This window comes from Trachurus japonicus, chromosome 14 (genome assembly GCF_045865225.1).
Source record: "Trachurus japonicus isolate A0001 chromosome 14, Traja_1.0".
Taxonomy (NCBI): domain Eukaryota; kingdom Metazoa; phylum Chordata; class Actinopteri; order Carangiformes; family Carangidae; genus Trachurus; species Trachurus japonicus.
Window position 1 is genome coordinate 16,736,025 of NC_140920.1, and position 25,029 is coordinate 16,761,053.

Here is a 25,029-nt window from a genome sequence, read left to right on the forward strand (position 1 = left end):
CTTGTAGGTGTTGTGTACTGATGTGTTGATGAGAAGAAGTGATCACTAGTGCTGACACGTCTAGTAGACAATGTCAAGAAAATGCCGAATCCTGGAGAGCCTCTGGTGCCAATGTGAGATCTCTCTCCTGTCTTAACCCAAATCCCTTCTATGATGGCTTTCCCCAACACTCTACCATCACCAAACAAAGAGGCACCACTATCCAGATGTTCCATAACCTCTGACCTTTAGGCTAAGGAAAAAACAAAGGACAGGAAAAAGGAGAATATCAAGGAACACATTTCTCAAGGCACAGTTCACAAAACAAAGTCACCTATTAGACTACTACGCAATAATCTAACATCCTTATGCCTGTAAATGTATGTGCATGCCTTTCTCTCTTGTAACATTTGTATTTATTTGTATTTATTCTGTAAGATTATAAACTGTCGCTCTTCACAAATGCAGTTCCTAACGTTCTTCAAATTTCGATTGAACTGAAATGAACTGAGTTGAGGATAATATACCACACAGGTCAAGTCCCTGAGCTCAGGAACCCTTGTGTTCTAATTTTTCTTGAAGCACCATCGTACCCTCTGCATCCAAGTTGACAGAAAGAACGCACTGTTGCACCTGCTCTAATTTATTGTTAGTCATGCACCAGCACAGTACTAAATGGTGAATGGAAACCTATAGAAATCCAACTTGATGTCTGCTGGATGATTTCTATGTTTTACGTTTAACATTATATGAATGATATTAATATCAGCTTCTCCTTAAACTATCAGATTCAAGTGTTATTCTCACATTGTTGTATGGTTCTGCCATTTTGTTCACTTGCTTTAATTTATAGGTAAAATGTGCAACATTTGATGTCCAAACATGTAAAGGAAGGACATAGCACACATTTGCACAGTTGGTGGTGATGGTTCACGTGTGTCAGAGTAAAACTAATCTATTTTCAGATTAAGGCATTTAGTTGAAAATTCAGGCAGGTTTATCAGAATAGCTTTATCTCTGTACCCTCAGATGTTTTGGGCATTATAGCATTAAGAACAAATCTCTTAGATCTTGTCACAGTGTCCCATCTCTTTTAATCCTGCTAATTCTTGTTTTAATGAATAATTGGCTGATAGTGGAGGAGCAAAAGCATTTTAAAGGCTGAATGTTTCAAAGTAAATTCAAGGATTACTTTGAAAGTCAATATCAGAAACTGATATTAAGCAATGATTAGGCTATTTATAAATGTTTACACACACACACACACACACACACACACACACACACACACACACACACACACACACACACACACACACACACACACACACACACACAGCATTCTCTAATGCAATATTTATTCATCATTTCAACTTAACTAATGATCCATATGTTGTTACTTTGATCTTACATCCAAAACACACGATGATTTATAAAAGTTAAGGTTTATAAGGGTTTAAATATAATCTGCATGTGTACGCATTTACAAACTATTGCGTAAAGCTTCTACTCTGAGGTTTTTAGGACAGCAAACATTGTCATTGTGGCCTCTCTGTGTCCTTTCTTGGTTATATTCTGGCCTCTTCCCTGATGTATTGCCGAATGAAAGCCAAGTTCAGACTTCACTACTACTCACTACTTTTTTGTATTTTGAATTCTTTCTTTAAGTAGCTAAACCCTCTGGTTTATTATGAAGTAGGCATGGCCCAGTCTCAGCTGTGCGCGTTCACGGCGCTGTCGCGTGACCGCGGTTCCCTCGCAGCAGTGAACGCGAACGAGCGCGCGTCGCTGCACCCGCTGCCTGTCAGAGGAGCACAGACATGGCTGCCCTGAGTAAATTACCACACAACTGCTACGAAATCGGCCACACATGGAGTCCGTCGTGTGCACAGTCCGCCGTGGATGTAACCAGGAGTGCTCTGGAGGTCTCCTTCAAAATATACGCCCCTCTCTACCTGGTACGTTTGTCCTTTGGGACGCGCAGAGTCGGAGGCTAAAGGTAGCTAGCTAGCCAAGTGCTGCCAAAGTAGTTCTGAGAAATCGCCGTAAAGATTAGCTGACAGGTCGTTAGCTTTCATCCAGGGACTAAGTTCACGTTCAAGCACTAGCACAGACTTTGCACTGACAAAGTTGCCCTTGAGAAACCTAACAACGCACACTCACGTTTGACCCCGCTGATTAACAGCGGCGAGCTAAACACATCACTTCAAGTTAAGCAAACCAGGTTAGCATTAACTTGTCTCACCTGTTTGTCCTGTGTACGTCGCAGCTACAGATGCTCTGTTATCGTTTTTTAAAACTCTTTCAGCAGGTTTAATAAATCGTAACGCGTGTTTTTCAAGTTGTCCTCTTCAGCCAACAAAATGTAAACACCAGCTCCAAACTTTATGCATTGCAGATAGCAGCAATTTTAAGGAGAAGGAAGAAGGACTACTATTTAAAAAGGCTTCTCCCCGAGATCCTATGGTCTACCTCTTTCCTCACTGCCAATGGAGGTCTCTACATTGTTTTCTTCTGCATCCTCAGGTCAGTAGACCCAATAAAAGTGCATGTGTGGATCACTGTAAATGTTTGTCACTGAAACTAACGATGCCATTTTTCATAATATCAAATGAAATAAGCCAGCTTCTAAAGTAACATAGTCTTGTCATTGTTACTCACTGAAATTCTTTGTATATGCCCCTGAGGTCTGTGTGCCTTTCTGTCCTGACTGCATATGCAAATCTGATTTTAAAATATTTAAAAAGCTGCTTATTTATGCCTGTGACAGTCTTCTTCAGCCCACATTGTCTTTGCTCGCACATTGCATATCTCAGTGGAATAGTATGAAAACACTGGTAGGAATGTGTACACAGCACTGATGATATGTGTGATATGTAAAAGATGAATAAAAAAACCTCTCCATCTTATTTGACTCCCCAAGATACCTATGACCACATAGATCTAGACATAATTAAACGTAATTTCATATATAGTCCATTTATAGATACTGTACACTCATTTTAAATGTGCCTTTTAGACAATATTAAATTTGAATCAAAAGGAAAAAAGCGATAAAGGTATAATGAATTGAAAACACAGTGGAATAACACAGTATGTTTCCTACTTCAGGAAACTGTTGGGAGGTTTTTACTCCTGGTCTGCCGGGTTTGGCTCTGCACTGCCTGCCTCTTACATTGCCATCCTCTTGGAGCGCAAAAGCCGGTGAGGATTATGCCTGTTTATTTTCACCATACATGCTTGCCTCTCATAGGCTTTGAAATTATTTTCATGTTTCTTGAACTGAAAGAAAACATTTCAGAAGTACAACACTGCACAACAACAGGCACCTGCTTTCTGTGTTTACTGCTAAATTAATATCTCATCTTTTCTCGCTTCCCTCTGCCAGGAGAGGGCTGCTGACTATATACATGACAAACCTCGTAAGTATTTCTTTGTTTATTCAAACATTATTTGTATATTTTATATATATAAAGAGACAGATCTACTCTGACCTATTTGTAATCATGTATTCTTTTTGTCAGGCCACTGAGACTTTGTTCCGTATGGGCGTGACACGGGGCATCATCAAACCCATCAAACATGGCGAGGTAAGAGGCAACCACACTTCATCAGGACTGTATGAGCAGCTGTGGAATAATATCAGAAACTGTAAGAGTGTATTTCTTTTTTAAATGAACTGCCACATATGAAACCAGTCAGACTTGTGTAAATAAAGGTAACAGTTTGCATCCCATATGCCACCATACCTGCAGGCAGCTTACATCAACATAGCTTCAGCATCAATTTGTAATCCATAACGTACCCTTTGAATGTCAAAGTGAGCTGCCCTGATTTCCTCCTGTCATCTCTGTTTCCCATCAGGTGCTGCTGTTTTGCATAACTGCATCACTCTACATGTTCTTCTTCAGGTCAGAGCAGCACAGTGGACAAATCACTGAGAAATATGTAACATTGCTTTGTCATAAAATATCCTTCACAAGTGCAAGTGTTTGAAGTTTGTGTTTTCATACTGCAGGAGTAAAGATGGTCTCAAGGGATTTGCATTCTCTGCATTAAAGTAAGTCACCCTTGTTCCCGCTGATGCCTTGATTCAAGGCTCTGGCAGTTTTCTGGTTAAAGCTCACACAGTTGTTGTGCATTTACTGTCACAGGTTCATCATTGGGAAAGAAGAGATTCCGACTCACCCTAGTACGGCGGAAAGCGTCAGCGCGCGGCCCCACGAGAGGACAGCTGCTATCGAGACTGAAGATTTACAGGTGTCAGCACAGAGGCCCAGCTCCAGGAGGAAAACTCTGATCGCCTACGCCAGGGAGCTGATAGAGTCAATGTGAGAGAATACAATCCTTTACTGTATACAGACACTGATGGGTTATGCAGAGTTGTGGCCAGTACTGAATTTTTTTTTTGTATTTTTTTATCATCCAGATGCAAACGGGGTCCAAGACACAGATGTTGTAAACATCACCAAGACAACTGCATTTCGTACTGCGTTAAAGTAAGACACTTTTTTAAGCAAGCAACTACTCTTTGTATGATGGTTCTCACTGGATTTATAATACTCATACTCTTTATTATATGATAATAGTGCTTCATATTAATACTAATAATACCAATACTGTGTTTTCTTCCCATTTTCCAGGGTTTTGTCAGGATGTTCAGTGTTGGCTACCTGATTCAGTGTTGTCTTAAAGTGCCCTCCACGTTCAGGCAGATGTTCTCAAAACCCTCACGGCTCCCCTCCCTCTTCTACAACAAGGAGAACTTCCAGTTGGGGGCATTTCTAGGATCCTTCGTCAGTATCTACAAGGTGTGGTTTTATCTTATGATATTTTACACTGTATTTATTGTTGTTTTATTTATGTTTTTTTCCATTTTAGATTTACAAAACCATATACAAAGTAAATTACAAAAACACATATATAATATTCCTGTGTCTCGCTTTTCTTTAAAGTCATGCTTAATTTGTCATCTCTTTGATTTTTCCTCACACATCTGGAATAATGTTCACAAATATGTCCTGTTGTGTCCTATCTTGATATTTCTTGGTATGCGATGTGAGCATTATATTATTAATTTACTCCAAATGCCTCTTTCACTCAGGGAACAAGCTGCTTGCTGCGCTGGGTGCGTAACATTGATGATGAACTCCACGCACTGATAGCTGGTAAGTCAGAAATGTGTGAAATGTCAAATGAAATCTGTGTAAAGTAATCCTCCGCTGGACTTGGTCAGGTCTCGGTTGGTTAGCTCTCTCTTTTTTTTTTTGAAGGCTTCCTGGCTGGCATGTCCATGTTCTTCTACAAAAGCACATCAATATCCATGTATCTCTTCTCAAAGCTGGTGGAGGTAAAAGAAAATCTCTTTGCATATGAAACATGAATAACAGTTTTGTTTAAATGCATTCAAAAAACTGGCAACAGATTTCAGGTTACTCAAGAAATCTAAAAAGGCGTGATGTGAGCACTGTGTGTGGTGGTCACGTAAATGATGGGACATGCTGCTGCATGTGCTGGCTTATCTCACTTGGCTTGTTCATCGTTAACATTTTTTTTTAATCTCTGTCTTTAGACCATGTACTTCAAAGGCATCGAGGCTGGACGGTTCCCATACTTTCCTCATGCAGACACAGTCATATACGCCATCTCCACCGCTATCTGTTTCCAAGCTGTGAGTAACACACACACAACCATGCATGCCCTCATGTGTAAATATGCATTGTCCACATTTTTGTTTTTGCTGAGTAAGAATGTAATGCATGACTCATTACTGTGATGCAGGCTGTGATGGAAGTGCAGAACCTCAGGCCTTCGTACTGGAAGTTCCTGTTGCGTTTAACCAAGGGCAGGTATGAATGTATGGTGTGGAATTTGGCAGTTGTTTATGCATCTTACTTAGAGTTTTATATAGTATATCTATATAGTTTTTATATTTGAATATCCATATTAGAGGCTAATTGCTGCTTACTAAAGATGACAAGATGAGTAAAATCAGTGACACAACACAATTTGCAATACCAACGCACCATTTGTTATTGTAACCTGTAACCATAGTTGTATTTTTAGAGATCATTTGTATCAAGAGATCTTCTTCTCTCTTGTCTCCTAGGTTTGCTCTGATGAACCGACAGTTGCTAGATGTGTTTGGGACTCAGGCCTCCAGGGACTTTAAAGGCTTTGTGCCCAAACTGGACCCTCGGTTCACATCGGTGCTTCCACCAGGAGCCGACATCCAACTCGGATGACTTGGGAGTAGTCTCTGAGAGGGACTGTAGGGTTACGAAACAGGAAAACCACACATCGCCTGTTTTCTCTGAGTAACGAAAGGATTTTTTAAAACAACTCAGAGGTGGTAATGTTGTTTTTAAAGATGGGATATGCTTTGAAATATGTTAAAGTCAGAGATCTGTCCAAAGCAGGGTCTCATGAGAATTAAATGTGGAGAGTCACAAGCACCTACTGATGTTTGTACACAGGTAACTGGTTAAAGAAATGAAATCACTTGGTCGAACGATATCAAAATTCAAATTGACAAGAACTTTCATATTTTTAAGTCCGAATGAAAGACAAATAATATTGAAAATAAGAAGGGCACCTAAATGTCTCTTTTATATTTTGTGAAGTTGTCAGTTTGCATCTGGCAGGATCACATAACTTGTTCTACACCCCAAAATCAGTTTACTGGAAAATAAAAAATGACTTCACTTACAACAGTAGGGTGCAACAGCACTGCTTTGATCCTTTAATGGTTTATTTTACAAGTTACCTGTTTGTCGGTACTGAGTTAGTTTTATTTTGATGGAGACTCTCACATCAGAGGATGAAACTTGTTAATCTTTTGGGAGCGGAAACAGCGATAAATGATTTTTGTTGAATCTTTGAGTCTGGTTCTTGAGACCATGGGTGAAACTGATGAGAAATATAATTATGCAAACTTATCATATATTTGTCTTTGTAGCAGACAGTTGGTGAACTCAGATTGTATTCTATGATGTCAAACACAGGTGGAAAGTTACCATGTATAACTTAATTGATTTGGTTTGATTGATTTTTTTTATGGTGTGTGTGTTTTTTTTTTAAATCTCTGCCTTCACTCACATGAGTTTTTTTTTTAACTGCATTTGACAGTTATAATTTTGACTGAGTGACTCATTTTTAAAGACACTCAGTGGGGTAAAAGAAAAGCATGAAGGACTGCGCCACTGTGCCAAATTTTAGAGTTAATTTAGTTGACAAAATTGTTTTTTTGAAACTTTATTTACTGTTGTCACAACTCATTCACGGAATTCACTCACAAAATGATATTCTTCTACACTAGAAGTCATGCGGGGTCCAGTTTTCACATTTTGCAAACCATATTTTCAAAAGGAGATGGACTTATTTTAAATACATTAAAATGTTATATAGTAAATAAAGTCAGATTTACGGCCACGGCCTGAAGAGATTATTTCTTACCCATTTAGACTTGACGTGTCTCTTCCACCTCTGTTTTACAGTAAAATACTCATGTACTAAGATAATATGTCCCCAAGTTTACAAATATATGGCATGAACTAAATCATAGTTCAAAAAACATAACAAAATGTACAAATCAATTTAATTCAAAGTCTAAATTGCAAATTGTCATTAAATGCACTGAAGCACAAAATGTATTGTCCACCTAAAGTCAAAGCTTTATTCAACCTGAGCCAATCTTTTCAATTTATTCGATGGAGGTGTTTATTTTAGAAATTAATTACAATGCAGATCAATAACAGACATAGGTTAAACAAAATATTGTTTTAATTAATGCTTTTGGCAATTATATGGTGAACCCTGTTATTTAACATCAATATTCATTGAAACATTGTCTGCTGCGGTGCCACTTCGAAATATTTGCCTGAAGGTTATAAGCAAAAACTGTTTCTGTGAATAAAAAGCACTCAGCTTAATCTGAATCTGATTTTTTTTTTCAAACGATGTCTCATTAAAAACGATATGAGATTTTTTTTTTTTCCCAGCATTTTATGTTTTCTGGAAAATGTGACAGATGGTCACAGTGGGTATTTCTGTGCTTCATGTGATAATATTTCAGTGCTTGATGCAAGAGTCACTATGGCATCTTCAGTTTCTCATGTGGACCAATCGTGACGACTTCATTCCAGATGTAAAATTATTTCATATAATTAGCTAATATGTTACTTGTTCTTGTACGTATTTCTGACAGTTTTATGAACTGACAGTTTGTTTACTTCAAGTTGTTCAGCCCAGCTTTAGACGCATCTGACCTCCATACCAGAAGCCATGATTGTAAAGGATTCTTGTGCAAATCTAATGTTTAGATTTAAGTAGAAGTGATAAATTAACAAAATCTCCTATATAGAACTATATTACAACTCTCTGCACATGTACAGTATTTGGTTTATGTGAAAGGGGAGCATATTAAAAAAAAGTTTTTTTTGATTCCATGTGCCTGACGTGTTTGCTTATGCACATCTTGATCTCAATTATTTTTAAGATATTCAGGGAAGATCATTATGAAAGGGCAAGTTCTGATATTTGATCTTAATTCAGGGCAGAGGTACCCAACCTTTAGCCCATGTCATTTGCTGTTTGTGAAATGATTAAATGTTCACATGATCATGTAATTTGACAGTGAAAAAAACAACAACAACTTTTAGTTAGTACAGATACAGGTATAGCAGAGGCTGAAGAGTGTGCTGCTCTGCTATAGATCTGCAGCCAAATCCTGTACAAGAATAATCAGAATATTTGGAATTCGTTGTATGTAAAAAAAAACAAAACAACAACAATAAAACCAAACCCAACAACCCTAACCCAGTGTAATTTTATAATATATTTATGGGTTCCACAGTGTTTGTGCATTATTCTTTTCCTCATGTGAAACAGGCTCAATGTCAGCTTTTCACACAAGGTGTGCAGAGCTGGTGGACTGTATCTGTGTCTGCGGACTTTGCACTAGGATCAACAGCAGTGAAGTCCTGTTGTTATTAACACTCCTGACCTTTCCTCTAGTGGCACCATCAGGCCAATGGTCCTAGTTGTACACAAAAAATCTGAAGGGCAACAAAAGTTGTGAAAATCAGTGACTAAATTTATGTTAACTACAGCACACAACAAAAACTCTCCTTCATCATCAAAATGAACTATCACCTGTCAAAGAATCATGTTTATGATTTGGAGGGCTGCACTGTCTGCTTTGTGTTTATGGAGGGCAATGCTGAGTGCACAGTGCTCAGAGTTCACTCCAAATGTACACGAGGAAGAAATACATAACGGAAGTATGTGAAATGCAAACATCCAGCACTTTCCTTTTGTAATTTCCTGTTCAAAATAAAGTTTGTGACTTGATTCATGGACAAAATAGCCTTCTCGACTTTTTTCAGGGAAAATACTCACTTAAACAAATCATTATTTCCAATTTCAATTAGTCATATTTTGTGTTTTGTGGAATTTTTGTGTGTATTTTATTTTATGATTATTAGATTTATTTACATTTTTATTCAAGCTGTCATAGGATTTGAATGGGGAACTGAAACTTTTGGTCATGGTCGTTTTTATCTTGTCTTGTTATTATCAGTGTATACAATTTTCATTGGGAACTGGCATGTGTGTTCAATGTACACTGTGGTTTGTACAGTCTATGGTTTGTGTGCTTCATTTTCAAGTGCACCAAGTATTTTTTTTTCTTATTTTGAAGATAGCGCCTTATTTTGAAAGCCATAAACCGGAAGTGGTCTCTTCCGTATGACCAGTAGCTTTCAGCTGTGTGTACTTCGGTCATGTAACACACTGCCAACGCAAATAACAACTAATTTACAATAAGAAACTGACACTTTTGAGAGTAAGACGTATCCATGGGGGGTAAGAATAAACAGCGAACTAAAGGAAATGTTCGGGTAAGTTCCTGTTTCTGTAAGTTCGTGTCCACACTTGAAGTAGGATAACTATAGCATTAGCACAAGCTAATGTAAACTTAACGTTAACAGCTAACCAGCTACATGTGGCAGTGGCCGTCCCAGCTGTTTTACAACCTTTACGTTTCCGTCTCTCTGCCACTGTTATATTGTGTCGCTACCACTGGGATTGTCTATATCCATACTATTCCTCTCTCCCGCTGCTAGCCTTCCAGTAGCGGCCGGGCAGCTGAGGTCCTGACCCGGGAGGGAGGCGTCATCCCGGGGTTTGTGGGCTTCGACACCACGGTCACCTCGGAGCTGAGCTACGTCCCCGCGGTCCACGGCGCGGAGGAGATAGACAACCTGGTGGATGCTGACTTCCGCCTGGTGCTCAGGAAACTCTCGAAGAGGGATGTTGTCACCAGACTGAAAGTAAGATGACACTTTAACTTACAGTAACTGTCTTCTGAGTGAAGTTTTACTTGCTGTCAGACACACAACATCTCTCAAAAGCTATGCTGAATCCAACATAACCTATTTCATGCAAAAGTACACATCTCACTATCCCACAACCTGATAGTTTATTTAAAATAAAAAACTGTTTTACTGAGTTATTGGTTCAGACCTGTGTGTTGACAAGGTGCACTCTTCTCAGGCTGTGCAGGACTTTGGGTCCATGTGTCAGGAGCGGGATGCTGAGGAGGTGAAAGGCGTCCTGCCATATTGGCCAAGGATTTATTGCAAGATAGCTGTGGTAAGCTGAGCAGGCATTCATGAAATTACTTTTTTTTTTAAATTTTTTTAAACATTATTGTTAATCATGACATTCTGGAAAGAGCACTTCACCTAACCCTAACCCATTTTATACTTAGTAGCATTAAAAGTTACCTTGATCCTGAACTATCTCATCAATACATTCAAAGAAAATTGAACATGCACTAAACTCATAAAAGGAGTAGCAGGTTTTGTTGTGTGCACATTAAGATAGTTTTGTCTCCATCAATATGTCCATCAGGATCATGATCGCCGCATCAGGGAAGCCACCCAGCAGGCTTTTGAGCAGCTGGTGCTGAAAGTGCGGCGCAGCTTGGCCCCCTTTCTGAAGAGCCTGATGGGCCACTGGATCCTGTCCCAGTGTGATACATACACACCTGCAGCCTCTGCTGCATGCCAGGCCTTCCAGGCTGCTTTCTCACCCACTAAACAGCCCGAGGCTCTCAGCTTCTGCAAGGATGAGATCCTGAATGTGAGTAGTAGTGATGGCTGGAGTGGTGACAAGGGGATTTGCACTTAAATTTAAGGATGTGAATTTGACGGAATTAAGCAGTACAATTTTTATTTTGCAGGTACTTCAAGATATTTTGTTAAAAGAAACAGCAGAAACACTGAGCGATCCACAGTAAGTTACCAGTTTAGTTCATAATAGTCTCCCTTTCTATATGTGCATAACTTAGATATATTCTGTCAAAATCGTTGCTGAGGCACTGTCACTTTCTCCTCTTCTCTAGAAGTGTGACAGAGGAGGAGAGGGAAGCCAAATATGTGCGCATGCTGACCAGTTCTCTGCTCGGGGTGAAGAGGCTCCTCTCCCTGCTCCTCCAGAGTGACAGGGAGGCCCTGGAGCAAAGACTAGCACATCTTGTAAACTCTGCAAAGTTCTGGAAGTACAGCAAGCACAAGATGCCACAGGTACTGGCATCAAATTGGACTGCAGAGCTTATAACAGATGACAGAATGTGTACAACTAAATCATGAACTCCTCCAACTGGCATGCACATACTGAAACTAAAGCAAGAACTCTGTGTTTCTTCTCATATATGCATCATTCAGTAAATTGATAAAGGGCTCTAGTTTGCAAAGTTGGTATAATAGATGATAACTTCACTGTGAGGCGTTCAGGTTCGACACTTATTCCAAATTACTTGTATATATACATACACATACTTATAAAGGCTAAATGTGAAGGAGAAAAGCTTCTTGCACAAACACATCATGTAGGAATGTCTTATTCTGTGAGGTTAATGTGTTGATACCTGCTCCATCCCTCTACTACACCTCAGCTGACTGTAACACACAATGAAACTATGAGAGAAATCAAATTTCCGTTTGTTTGTGCGGCCACATGCCAACTCCTGTACATGCAATAAGATGTTGTGACCAGGATGTTTCTTTAATACTGTTACATTTTGCTCCACAGGTGCGAGGGGCATTTTTCGAGATGGTGTGCTCTCTCTGTCAGTTCACCCCTGCACTGGCTCAGGCTGAAGCAGCTCGACTCTGCCCCACCGTTCTCCTCAGCATTGATGACACAGATCCCGTAGTGCTGCCCCCTGTGTGGGAAGCTGTTCTTCACGTTGTGTCTACGATCCCTGTAAGCTTGTGTTCAAAGCATGACCTCAGATTCGCGTTCATGCTCATGCCATCATATCTTGTCAGGTGTTTTGCTGTGTTGTCTACCCTCTATAGACTTACAGTAGTGCAAGAAGGAGTGTAGTGACCAACACGAGTAGAGTCAGAGATGTGTGGACAAGTTTATCTTTTAATAATGTTGTTTCTGTTCCAGGATTGCTGGACACATGTGAATACCAAGAAAGGCGTCTTACCAAAACTTTGGGCTCTGCTCAGAGAGGGGGGCAAAGGCATGGCTAAAGCCCTCCACCCTCATCTGATGCTGCTCCTCAGCAAACTGCCCCAACAGGTCACTGATCCGACCTTGGACTTCTACACCACTTTCTTCACTTCCCTCACACAAGGGTAATTTCTGTGTTAATGTGCATGTGTCTGAGATCATTCAATATTATTGTTTCTCAAATTTCAAGGGTACTACATTGTGAAAATTAGTTTTTCTGCATGAATGTCTTATTTATTTTTTATTGATTTTGCATTTATCTGTCAAGACACATTTATAGATAATGCAGTGGACAGCTATTTGCTTGTTCATTTGCCCAGTTGCTGAGGTAGAACAGGAAAACTGCAAAAAAAAACATGATTCTTGATTCTGAGCAAACAATTGACTAATTTCAACCATATCAGAATTCCTGCTTTAAACTATCTGTATTTCTGTCTAAGCCTTTCCAGCGAGCGTGCAGCAGTAAGTCCTTCGGAGAGTGCAGTTATAGTGTCTTCTGTCGTTGAGTGCTTGAGGTACTGCATACTGCACAACACAGAAAAAGAGGAGGACCAGAAAAAAATTAGGACCATGCTTATTTCACAGCAGGTGGGATCACATAGTCACACAAACTTTTCCCCATCCTGTCAAATCTACTGAAGCTGCTAAATCTCTTGCATTATGTTGTTTGTGTTTTTGTAGCTCTTGCCATTACTAGAAAAGGCTCTTGGAAATCCCTCCCTTCAGAATGGACCTCTTTTCCTTTTGGTCACTGAAATGCTTATTTCCTGGGAGAAGAGAGCGGGTTTACACGGCGAAGGCGAAACAAAAGACAGCATGGAAGTCTTTCAAGGGATTCTGGCAGACTTCTGGGACAAGCTTGGTCTTCTCTTTGTGCATTATGTTGACAGTGAAGAAGCAGACCCCCAGGCTTTGGAAGGGGTAGCCACCTTGCTGCAGGTGAGTTTAGTATTGCAGAATTTCTGGTTCAGACAATTTCCCCGCTGAAATCTCCATGTTGACAGTAAGGATACAGCAAATCAATATAGCTGTCACATCCATTCATGTCTTAAGGTGAAACAGAAAACACAATCCCTAAATAAATCTATTCTCACTTTCTCTTTTGTCTCCAGGTGATGCGTTACCCTGAGAGAGTAAACAGAAGGCACGTCCAGAAGAAGAAATCTGTCAAGATCTGTTTCTCTAAGCCAGAAGACAATGAAAAAAATGGAGTTGAGGGAGATGATGTAGAGAAGCCTGTGCAGACAGCATCAGAGCTTGTGAAAGAGAAGGCATGTGGGTCCCTAAAGACCCAGCGTTTCGAGGATGCAGTTTGTCAGCTGGCACAACTCTGCCTGGTGCATGTGAATGAGAGAAACTCAGAGAGACATCTGGTCTTCCTCTCCCTCCTCCTACGGTCCTTCCACACACAGAGGGTCTTCAGTGTAAGTCATAGTTGTCAATTACCAATAGAAGTGTGTTTCAGTGTTATCCTACAGGGTTCGTAAACATCAGCAATTTGTTTTTTAAAGGCCAAATCTGTGGAAAAGATTGTATATGGAAATGGATGCATTCAGTATAAAAGCTTGTGGTATTCTGTGGAAATGGTTGGCAGTCATTTAAAACATTTGCATTAGTACTTAAAGCACATGTTAAAATACTGATACAGCCCTTTTAGATGGAAGGATGAAATGTAAATCGCCTCTTCCCTGATCTATGTTTGTCTTAGACACTGGTGGAGTCGGACGACAGAATAACAAAGGACAGTAAGCAGAAAGATGAAGAGAGTATGAAAAACCCAGCAGTGGAGTTCCTGCTGGAGCGGGTGGTGGCGTGGCTGGCTGAGGAGGGGCGCAGAGACACCGAGCACCTGGTGGAGATGGTCTTCAGCTCACTCGTCTGCTGCAGCCTGCAGGAGACCACTCGCATACTCAACCACATCACCATGGTAACATGAAAATGACATCTCTTATGTGGAGCGTAATGATGGCTCTTTTTTTGTCACGGATCCAACTTTAACTCGCACTCTTCAATCTGCTCTCTAGATGGATCTACAGTGGGGAATAATCCTGCAAATTATACAGAGGGTATGTGTTGATGCAGATGTCGGTGTATTTCCCACCTCTACATCAGATTTACACTGTTTACAAAAATGAATGTCCGTGCTTGTCTATCTTGTTAGGCATGTGCAGATCCTCAGACTCTCACGAGCTACAGTGATTGGCTGAAAGGTTCAATCCTGGGCGAGCAGCTCCTGGGACTCACTGAGGAGCTGTGCAAGGTGGACCGCTGCTCTCCCAGCTCTACCTCCTCTAGTAGCAGCCACAGCTGGATGCTCATCAGCCTGGTCCTCTCTCAACACCACAACAATGGTGAACAATGTTACTCACACCAGCAAATATTATTTTGGCTCGAAACCTACCTATCTGGACTCTAAATAAACATCTGTTTGATCTGTTTTACCCACACAGAGCCTCTGATAGGGGAGGTGTACATGGAGAAGATCTTGGAGAAGCTCCATTCAACTTTGTCTGAAACCAAGAGTCTGTCAGATGCAGGCAACATGGAGCCACTCGTCTCCTTCATCTGCGATGTGGCCTCCACGTTCTTCTCCTCCGTACAAGACTGTCTTCTGCTACTCTCTGCTGAGGAACTCTTGCTCAGTGTTTTCCAACTCACCGCCCAAGACCAAACACACACTCTCCTGTCAGGTAGATGGTCACACAGTGCTGCAAACATGTCTACTGAACCTGTCAGGAATGCAGAGTAATTTTGTGTCAATGTTGCTCTCAAAGATTCACTTTTAGATAAGCTGAGGAAAGTGTGTGTTGCTGGGGTCCGGTCATTGGTCCAACACTCTGAATATGAAGTCAAAGAAAGCGGTTTCCTGCACAGCGCAGCCATTTGGGTGAAAAACCAACTACTCACCGTCTCTCTGGACATTAAAAGGTAACAAAACCATTATCTGAAATAGGGCTGCCACGATTAGTCGACTAGTCACGACTACGTCGACTATTAAAATCGTCGACAACTAATTTAATAGTCGATGCGTCGTCGTTTTTTTTTTTTTTTAATTTTGTTTTTCTCTCAAAACTGCTGCCGCACCTTCCACACACGCACCCACCACTGCAGCCGCGCATCACACACACACATGCACTCACTCACTCAGTACACATAGGTGTTCTCTCTCTTTTCTCTCTCTACCGGTCTTGTCCCTCATCAAGCGGCACCGGTGTAACCCCCCGCCCGCCCCCCCGCCGCCGCCGCCGCCACCACCGCTACCACCGCTCCTCTCCCCCTCTCTCTCTCTCCCCTCTCTCTCTCTCGTCTGTCGTTTTAAATGAGAAGCGCTATAGGAGCGGTACCGCTGCTCCATCGTTTTAAATCACGGACTGAAAAACAGCCGTTCCTCATTTAAAAATAAAACCGCGGACTTATATTGGAACGTTACCGCGTCTGGTCACAGCGTCCTGGTCACGTAATGAGCGCTCGTCTTAACGAGCAAGTCTTCTCTCCCGGCGTAAATCTACGTCAATATTTTCCGGTAGCTTCTCATCACAGTCCACACCTTGCAGAGTTTGAGCTGCACCTCAGTTTCACTTGTTTTCATTTGACAGAGTTTCACACAGAACTTTCTGTTGAGTCTTTCCATGTTTCTCCCTCTGTGACAGTAAAAAGGGAACATTTAATTTTTTCCAGACAAGACGATTGTCTTATAAACTATTCGATTTTTTTTAACAGAACGACTATTATTTACACTGAGCAAGTTATATTTGAATGACAAGCCTACCAAAACTTTATTATTGTGAATAATTCCTTAGTTTCAGGTGTCTACCTCATTTTATTTAAATGTAGCTATGTTTAATGCCAGAGACAAATGAAGGAAAGAAAAACCTAAAAAACCTTAAGTATTTATTTTGGTGTTGTTTAGGCCAGTGCCTTATCCTTATTTTACTCAGCTGTTTGCACTTTATGCTACAGTTAAAGCTGCATATTTCATTAAATGTTTAATGAACTATCATCTTAATTGTCTTTATTTTTAGTTAGCATATACCAAACACTTCAAGCTGAAAGCTAATGATGGTATATAAGAGCAGCTGCATGCTGGTGCGATAATCTGTATGTTTTGCATTCAATTTACGTATGATCCGATTAGTCGACTAATCGAAAAAAATAGTCGGTGACTAGTCGACTATCAAAATAATCGTTTGTGGCAGCCCTAATCTGAAACACTTCACTGTGTGTGAGTCGGTGCTGTGGTATCATGAGAATATGCCCCAACAATTCTTTCTGTTATGTTTTAGTTTACAGGTTCTGGTTGCGGCTGCACAGAGCCTAGTGGAGACCATCATCTCTCAGTGTGATCAAGACTCCTCACTCCTCGTCCAGTTCTTCACCCTACTGACACCTAGCCAGACAGAGTGGACCAGAATCAGACAGGCCTTACCTCCTCAGGTGAGACAGCCAATCCATATAAGGAAAATCAGCATTCAGTAGATTCTGCAGGCAAAACACTTGATATTTATGTGGTGTTATTTCCCCCTTTTCTTTCTTTCTGTAGTGGATCAAAACACCTTTATTGTCCAGCCATCACAGAGGAGTTTGTGAAAATCCATCCATGGACATCTGGAAGTCTAAGGTGCCAAACGGGCTGCCAGCCCACCTGTGTGCCTGTGCCCTGTTAGGGAGGGTGGGCAGCACTGTTGCAGCTGTACCTCATAACCAAGAGGAGACCCAGTGTCCTTCACACCTGCCAGACCTTAAATGCACAGGTACTCATAGAGGTGACATTTCTGTAACCCGGATTCGTTTACACATTTTCATGTGTATGTGAATATATGATCCAGTTTAATCTGTTTGTGTTTGTGTTATATTTTCTTTTGACAGCGTCAGAACTGCTGTATGCACTGCAGTGGTGTAAGGAGGTAGAGTACAGTCCCACCACAGTGTCTGCCTATCACAGCCTGCTGACGGACTGGGGGCTGTCAGAGGGACTCGCCAAGCAAGTTTCAGTGAAACACCTGCTGGAGACTCTCTACTCAAGGTGAGGTTCAGCAGCAGAGTTTCAGCAAAGATTAGATCGAAAGAGCACTTGACAGAATAAGCGAAAACACACCTGCACTACGTAATTGAAAATGTCTTTACATTTAAGACAGTTTATGAATAACTCTCACCTGCACCACAGGGGATCTAGTCATCAATGAAAAATAGCTAATTACAAAAAACAACTTGAACGCATCTACTTTTAAAGAAAGAAATCATCAACACTGATTTTTTTGCCCCAGGCAATAATCTGATAATTTGAACAATATCCACTAAATATTCTTTGTGTTGCATTTTCACCCTGTAGGTCAGTGGAGGACGGAGGACTATGGTCTCTGACTCTACAAAACTACATCCACACCAATAACTTGGGAGCCACTGGCAGTGCAAGTGTGAGGAAGCTCTATGGCAACGTAGAAAGGTCAGTCATTTATATTTGTAGGTTGATGTAAATGGTTTACATTTCACATTCTTACCATGGGTTGAAAAATGTTCTGTGTTTGTCCAGTTTCTTCCCAGTGACTCAAAGCAAACTGAGCACGCTCCAGATGCTGTGTCCCACTATGACCATAAAAGACAGGGAGACTCTCATATCGCTGGCTACTGCTGGGATAATCAACTGGCAAGAGGACAAAAGTGAGAACACACACATATAAATATATGATATTTGATACTTAATACTTTTTTTTACTTTAACCAAGCCGTTAATAACTCTGCGCTGTGTCACAGATGTGTATGGATGTCTGGTGGTGCTGCTGTGCTGCCTAGAAGCCAACACTGAAATAGAGGAGGAGGTTGTGCAGGCTATCCTGGCCACGGTGATGGAGTGGAGGAACAGCAAAGAAGACTGGTTCCTCTTCGGCAGGTAATACTAAAGTCAAAAATCACACAAAATGCTTTTATAATGCCCGTTATATCCTTCAAACACTGCTCTACTGATATACCCACATTTGCCACCTGTCTTTCAGTGACCTTTCCAAAGCAACTGCAGAGCAGTTGAACCTCACTGTGGAGATGATGCGTTTCCTGTCCTGGCTGGTGGCTCAATGTTCGACAGTTCTTGGCAGCAGCCAGTGGGACTTTTTGCTCTGCTCTATGTTAGCCTGGTTGGAGGTGAGATGGGGTGATGCATATTGTTCTGTTTTGTGACTTAAAGGTCAGGGGTCAGCTGCAGAGTACTCCCTCCAACAGCTGGAACAGATTGAGCTTCCAAGACATTTGAGTAGATGATGCTATTCTCCTGCATCATATAAAGCATGATAGTCAAATCATTTTTATTCTGATTGCACATTTTCAACAACTCTTTATTTGCAGTCTCTCATCTTATAGTTGACTTTACTTCCTCCGTATTTTCTCAGACTTCCAGTGAGAACGTGAGCAGCCTGTGGAACCCATGGGTGCAGCTGTTTGTGTGTGAAAATGCTGCTCTGATTGTGAATTTGAACGAGTTCTTTGCGTCATCTTCGCCCGAAGTTCTACAGAAACTGCCGTCAGAATTGACCAGTGAATGGACAGACTTCTTTGTAGAGGGAATCTACAACCTGCTGTTGCCTCTTCCTGTCAGTATTACAGGTGTGTAGATTTTATATATTGTAGGGGTTTTTGACTCAGTAACAAGGAAAGTATTGTATTCTTTTAAGGGATAGTTCAACATTTTGGCAAATTCGCCTATTGCCATAATCCCTATAGTCATAGGGGTAGGTTCATTACCTTTAATTATCGGTGCATGTTGTTTTGAGATCGGCAGGGCAGAGATGCGACCTGCTCAGCGAACACAATGGAGGTGAAAGGTACTGGTCCCCTGTCCCTCAAAACTCATCAAATACACAATCCAACAACTCCGAAATGCTCTCGTGGAGAAGTTGTGACTTGCACATTTACCAGGCTATGAAATAATAATGATACATTACGAGACAGAGTTGTTTTCAAGGCAAATGCATAGCCGGAACTACATTCCAGACACGACTGCTGGGCGGAGTGATTTCAAAAGCACAAGTATTTGCTTCATGTGTCGTAATGTTACATAATTATACATGATTATTTCATAGCGTGGTGAATGTGCTGGTCACAGCTTCTCCACAAGAGTGTTTTGGAGTTGTTGGATTGTGTATTTGATGAGTTTGATGAGGGACAGGGGACCTGTACCGTTCACCTCCATTGTGTTTGCTGAGCAGCTCACGTCTCTGCCCCGTGGATCTCAAAACAACATGCACCGATAATTAAAGGTAATGAACCTACTCCTATGACTACAGGGATTATGGCAATAGGGGAATTTGCCAAAATGTTGAACTATCCCTTTAACGGGAAGCACCAAAATATGTATAATGTGCTTATGCTTGTTAATAAGGTCATTATGAAACGATCAGTGTCTTGATGTATTTGGCTTTCTTCCAAGCACAGTCAGTCTTGACTTAGTAGGTCACAGTTCCTTTTCTGTGTGCTGTCTAAATGCAGATACCTTCACTGAACCGGATGATCCCGTGTTCCCGTTGGCGGTTCTGGAGTCAGCCGGCAAGGCTCTCTTATATGTGCCTGTGCAGCAGTTAAATCAAAACTCCCTGCCACCACAGTTCATAGCAGATCAGAAGACGAACCTGCCAGAGCCCCTTCAGACGCTCCTCAACACTTTCTGTCCTCTGCTGCTTTTTAAAGCCAGACCTCTGCAGATCACTGTCTACCACCTTTTAGAAAAGTAAGGATTTTGTTTAAGAGTGCACACATCAGGGTTTCCTTAAATTAACAGAAAAATCTCCAATGTCTTCTACAAAGTGCTTTCCTACTGCGCTGAAATTAAAGTCGCAGCTATCCTGAGATCTTCAAAGCCCTGCAGGAGGTTTAGTCATGCTTACCACAGGATTTAAAACTAAGAAAATGAACGTTTGCTTGCTGTTAACACAGGGTCATGCCTCAGCTGCCTGAGTGCGACAAAGACGGAGACAACAGCAAATCTGAAGATGATGGAGATGAGCCATGTCTGTGAGTCAAAGGAGGGACACCCCTTTATTTTTTTTAGCATAGGTTATATTCTGTTTCCTCTTTCTCACAGTTTAGTTTGTGTCCAGTTCTCCTCCAGCTGCCCTGATGGCGATCCTGTCGACCTGCGAGGAGCTGTGCGATAACATCCTGGCCGGAGTCCAGATAGGAGAGTTTGCAGTGGTTCAGCCTTTCAGTGTGGAGTACTCCTGCATCCTGGGCTACCTGCTGGCCTGGAAGCTGCTCCTCACTTTTTTTAAATCCTCGCCCTCCCATGTGAGTCGTGCTTCAAAACAATACAGATGCTTTTTTCCTTTACTGGTTCTGACTTAAGGTTTGAGTATATGGAAGCGTATATAGAGGCGGAATTATACGTTTCATGCTGAGAGTGTGCTTTGATGTCTGCTGTGTTTATATCAAAGTATTGTCACAGTATTGACTGCTCCTCTGATGTATCTCTAGCTGCGCGCTCATTATGCCCAGTATCTGAAGAGAAGCTGCTCCCTTAACAAGCTCCTCCTTCACCTCTTCAAACTGATGCCTGAGAACCCCGTCTACCCAGGCCAGACGCCAGAGACAAAGGAAACCAAGACCTTCTTTACAGAGAGCCTGTCTCCGGCTGTAAACAGTAAGCACATCATACACACACACACTCTCCACATTGCAGTTTCTGTACATGACTGTGAAAAGTAGGCTTAGATTTCCTCCTCCTGTGTTTCTTGTCTGCAGAAAGTGAGTGGGAACTCCCTCACCTGGCTTGCAGTGTTTACTACAGCACAGTGCAGGACCTGCCTGCCATGGTGCGGCTGTGGTGGAACAGCCAGGAGAAGAGAGTGAGCGCGGTCGTGGAGAAGTTCACAATTAAATACGTCAGCCCCGTTCTCTCAGCTCAGGAGATCTCATCTGTCCACTCCAGCACTCAGATGTTTGACAGCATGACTGTAAGTCACCAGCTGCCTTTCCTTTGTGTGTGTCTATAACTACAGCTTGTACTCGTTAAAAGTTTCTTAAAATGTCAGATTTAATGAAAGCAGAGAAATTTTTCATGCAGCAACGGAGGTTGTTGGGTCTTTTTGTTCATTTAAAAAAAAAAAAAGTTCCTGTTTCTCCTCTGATGTGCTGTGACTGTCTTAAAATTGTCTAACTTTGCCAAACCCCAGCATATCGGATCTCCAAGAAATTACACAGAAGTTGATAGGCGTGATAATCATTTAAATTGAACAAATCCTCTGGCGCAGTACCTGCATCTCATTTGCAGTATAATGATGAAGCAACAATAGATGCTGTTAATTTGAAATCATCAAGTGTGATCTTGGCGTTGGGATAGTGAAGCAGGTGTGCGATTATTTGACTGAGCAGCTCCCAGTGGCACAAGCATACAGTGTATTTATTTATTTATCTATTTATCCTCTTGCCCCAGGTGAAGGCCCGCTCCGCAGCGCGGGAGGTGATTGCTACCTATTCTGTGGATGACATCTTCATCGAGTTGGTGATTCAGCTACCGCAGAACTACCCTCTGGGCTCCATCACTGTGGAGAGTGGGAGGCGCGTTGGCGTAGCCGTGCAGCAGTGGAGGAACTGGATGCTGCAGCTGAGCACCTACCTCACACATCAGGTAGACGCAAGTACACAATTGGTAGAAATGAAAGAAGTTAGTAAGTTGCTGTACTTTTCTAGTGCAATTCAGGCCAGAGGGGCTGTAACTATTCCAAAAACAATTGTGTTTGTGCGTGCAGAACGGCAGTATAATGGAGGGCCTGGCTCTGTGGAAGAACAACGTGGATAAACGCTTCGAGGGAATTGAGGATTGTATGATTTGCTTCTCCGTTATCCACGGCTCCAACTATTCCCTGCCCAAGAAAGGTTGCCGCACCTGCAAGAAAAAATTCCACTCAGCATGCTTGGTGAGTTGTGTGCACATGTTGTCATGTTACCTCCAGTGGTGGGCTTTCTATACAGTATCTTTAGTGCCTTTTCTTCAGATGGGAGAGGATCTATTTATACTGATGAACTTAAGCTGTATATATGCACATTTTAATAACATGTAGAAATGTTGTAGTCCAATATAATAATAATAATTAAGTAATTAAGATGCTTCATGAGGAGTTTTCCTCCTGCTTGGATCTAATTGAACGTATAATTTATAGACTCGCCGCCCACTTCTGGTTCTGTCAAATACATTTTTCATCTTACATCTCACAAAGAGCATTAAATGCCTGAGGGCATATAATTTGAAGTGGACATTGCTTTTCCTGATATCGTTTTTCTCATCTCTACACAGTACAAATGGTTCACTTCCAGCAACAAGTCCACCTGTCCACTGTGCAGAGAGACCTTCTTCTAACACACAGTTTGTTGACCATTCGTTCTGCTGACGGTTCTTCTATCAGCCACGACAGGATCGATCGTGATTACATGCAGAAGGCTGTTAAGATATTTATTACATCACAATATGAGTCGACGCCCTCTCTCTAAACCTTTCCTGACCGAGAGGCCGGGCGCTGTTTGGTTCTTGTCAGCAAGTACAAAGTAAAATCTAGTGATGTCCATATTCATTAGTGTGGGTTAAAAGGTTGTCAACAGTTTGTTTATACCAGTGCTTTGCTGTGCTGTATATATATATATATATATGCAGCATCAGTAGCTCCCTGCAGATATTTTTTTTTCTGTTATTAACAAGTTTTTATCTTTCTTTTTTCTTTTTTTTTTGAAGAGTTTTGAATTTTTTATCTTTTGAAATGTGCAGGTGTTTAAAGAGGCTGAATCACAAAGCTGGGAAAACCAAAGCCAGCCAGAAATAAGTCATTTTACAAATTAAGGAGGAAAAGGATGCTCTGTGTGTAATGTATTCAATTCCCAAGAGGTTTCACAACTATTTCCTAATATTTAGGAGTGTTAAAAAAGATTATGTCTGATTAGTGACATGCCTTATTCCATTGTGACATGGTGAGATCACCTATGAGAAGCAGAGAGGAGAATTTCTTTAGGTCGATTTATCATTTCAAAACCACATTGTTCAGAGACAAACCTAATGAAATGTGTCCCCCTGTTCCCCTGTGCCTGCGTACAGCTGTAAATGTTGGGAAATAAAAGTACAACTGGATGAATATAATTAATTGATGCAGCTCGTTTTGGATTCAGCGCTTGCAGCACGGGTCAAACAAAGGACACACAGAAAACAGAAAAAAAAGGAAGCCACGTTCCAAACAGAAACTGATATTTATCTGAATAATAATAAGTTATTGGAATGTGTACCTTCATGAATGCCTTGCAAACAAAGACAACTATTTATAGTTATGAAATGCAAAAGCTTTATAGGCATGTGTATGCACCAATAGCCTGTAATGGCTTAGCAGCTTTACAGGATGTTACAGAATAAAGTACAGTGCCTACATTTTTCCAATGGCTGAGTTGTGTAATACAGAACAATGCACACGCACAGATGTATAAATTCAGCACTAGGCTGCTTGTGAATATTTCTACTCGCACACACAGACCTTTACTCTCAGTTCCTCAACGTTTTACACATTTTGCCCCAGGTGTAGTGTTATACACGTAATACCTCTTTAATAAGTAATACATTTGCTAAAGCTAGCCTCTTTTATATGTTAATGACAATCATTATCTAAGCTGTCGCAGTTTCCAGGTGTTACATTTTGTTAGGCTAATGTCTTAATGAATACAAAGGAAACAATCCAGTGAAAGTTGTACTTGGTGAGGGGATAAATCTGTAGAGACCTTGTTCTCCTCTGCTAACAGCAAACAACAGACACGTGATATTACACTGTCACTGAATCTTACACGACTTGATTCAAAGTCGGCTGCAATGAAACCCAAGTGCTTCCATGAATTGTTGCGTTGATCTCAGCCTCCAATTACAGTCATGGTGTTTTTCCATATTACTGCTACTGTAAGTTAACCTGTGTTAGTTTCCAAGAAAAGACTGTAATTAACCTCAGCCTGTGACTGCTGGCACCAGTCTCCTACGCTCATTTATCTCTGATCCACCTCCTCCTCATGTTGAATAATTTATCTGTTTTAATGGAGGCTTGCTCTCATCACTGTTGTTCCTATGGAATTAATTATGACAGATTAAGCTTGATCAATGAATTAATCCCCATCATTTGGTCTGCCTTCGATGTGTGTGTGCGAGCATGTGCGCATTTGTAATTCATTAACGTGGTCATAATTTATCAATACGTACAGCCAGCATCCATCATTATCTGCCCTTGACCTTTTTAATAACCATTGATCTGTTTGCCAGGCATAAATATTTATACTGAAATTCCTGTCTGTCACGAGCACACACACACACACACACACACACACACACACACATGCCCACGGCCTCAAATATTACTGCTCATTATCTGCTTGATTAAGCAGTGGTGCAAATGTTATGAACTACAGTATAGTCTTGTGTGCAGCCTGTTCCTTTTTGTAATCTGGGTCAGTCCGTGCCAGAAGATGGCAGCATTATCCCAAGACACCGCTTGGAGAAATAAAACCACTATTTGAGGAGACTCA

General features: G+C 41.2%; 2 protein-coding genes across 2 annotated transcripts; both read left to right on the forward strand.

Moving 5' to 3' along the window:
* Positions 1-1,739: 1,739 nt before the first annotated feature.
* Positions 1,740-6,830, forward strand: tmem135 (transmembrane protein 135). Its single transcript, XM_085798137.1, has 15 exons — positions 1,740-1,937; positions 2,378-2,505; positions 3,091-3,183; positions 3,368-3,401; positions 3,504-3,569; positions 3,844-3,890; positions 3,998-4,039; positions 4,134-4,310; positions 4,409-4,478; positions 4,623-4,790; positions 5,084-5,147; positions 5,253-5,329; positions 5,552-5,650; positions 5,761-5,828; positions 6,089-6,830. The coding sequence occupies exons 1-15, from the start codon at positions 1,800-1,802 to the stop codon at positions 6,222-6,224; spliced, it is 1,407 nt and encodes a 468-aa protein (XP_085654263.1). The 5' UTR covers positions 1,740-1,799; the 3' UTR covers positions 6,225-6,830.
* A 2,896-nt stretch (positions 6,831-9,726) lies between these two features.
* Positions 9,727-24,625, forward strand: ltn1 (listerin E3 ubiquitin protein ligase 1). Its single transcript, XM_085798138.1, has 32 exons — positions 9,727-9,878; positions 10,104-10,310; positions 10,534-10,632; positions 10,894-11,124; positions 11,225-11,277; positions 11,387-11,567; positions 12,076-12,249; positions 12,442-12,632; positions 12,948-13,095; positions 13,189-13,446; positions 13,620-13,931; positions 14,216-14,434; positions 14,532-14,573; positions 14,669-14,858; positions 14,958-15,197; positions 15,282-15,435; positions 16,791-16,941; positions 17,048-17,258; positions 17,374-17,530; positions 17,837-17,950; positions 18,038-18,165; positions 18,259-18,394; positions 18,498-18,642; positions 18,888-19,101; positions 19,984-20,221; positions 20,428-20,505; positions 20,592-20,778; positions 20,965-21,130; positions 21,232-21,443; positions 21,923-22,117; positions 22,239-22,406; positions 22,784-24,625. The coding sequence occupies exons 1-32, from the start codon at positions 9,837-9,839 to the stop codon at positions 22,844-22,846; spliced, it is 5,304 nt and encodes a 1,767-aa protein (XP_085654264.1). The 5' UTR covers positions 9,727-9,836; the 3' UTR covers positions 22,847-24,625.
* The last annotated feature ends 404 nt before the right edge of the window (positions 24,626-25,029 follow it).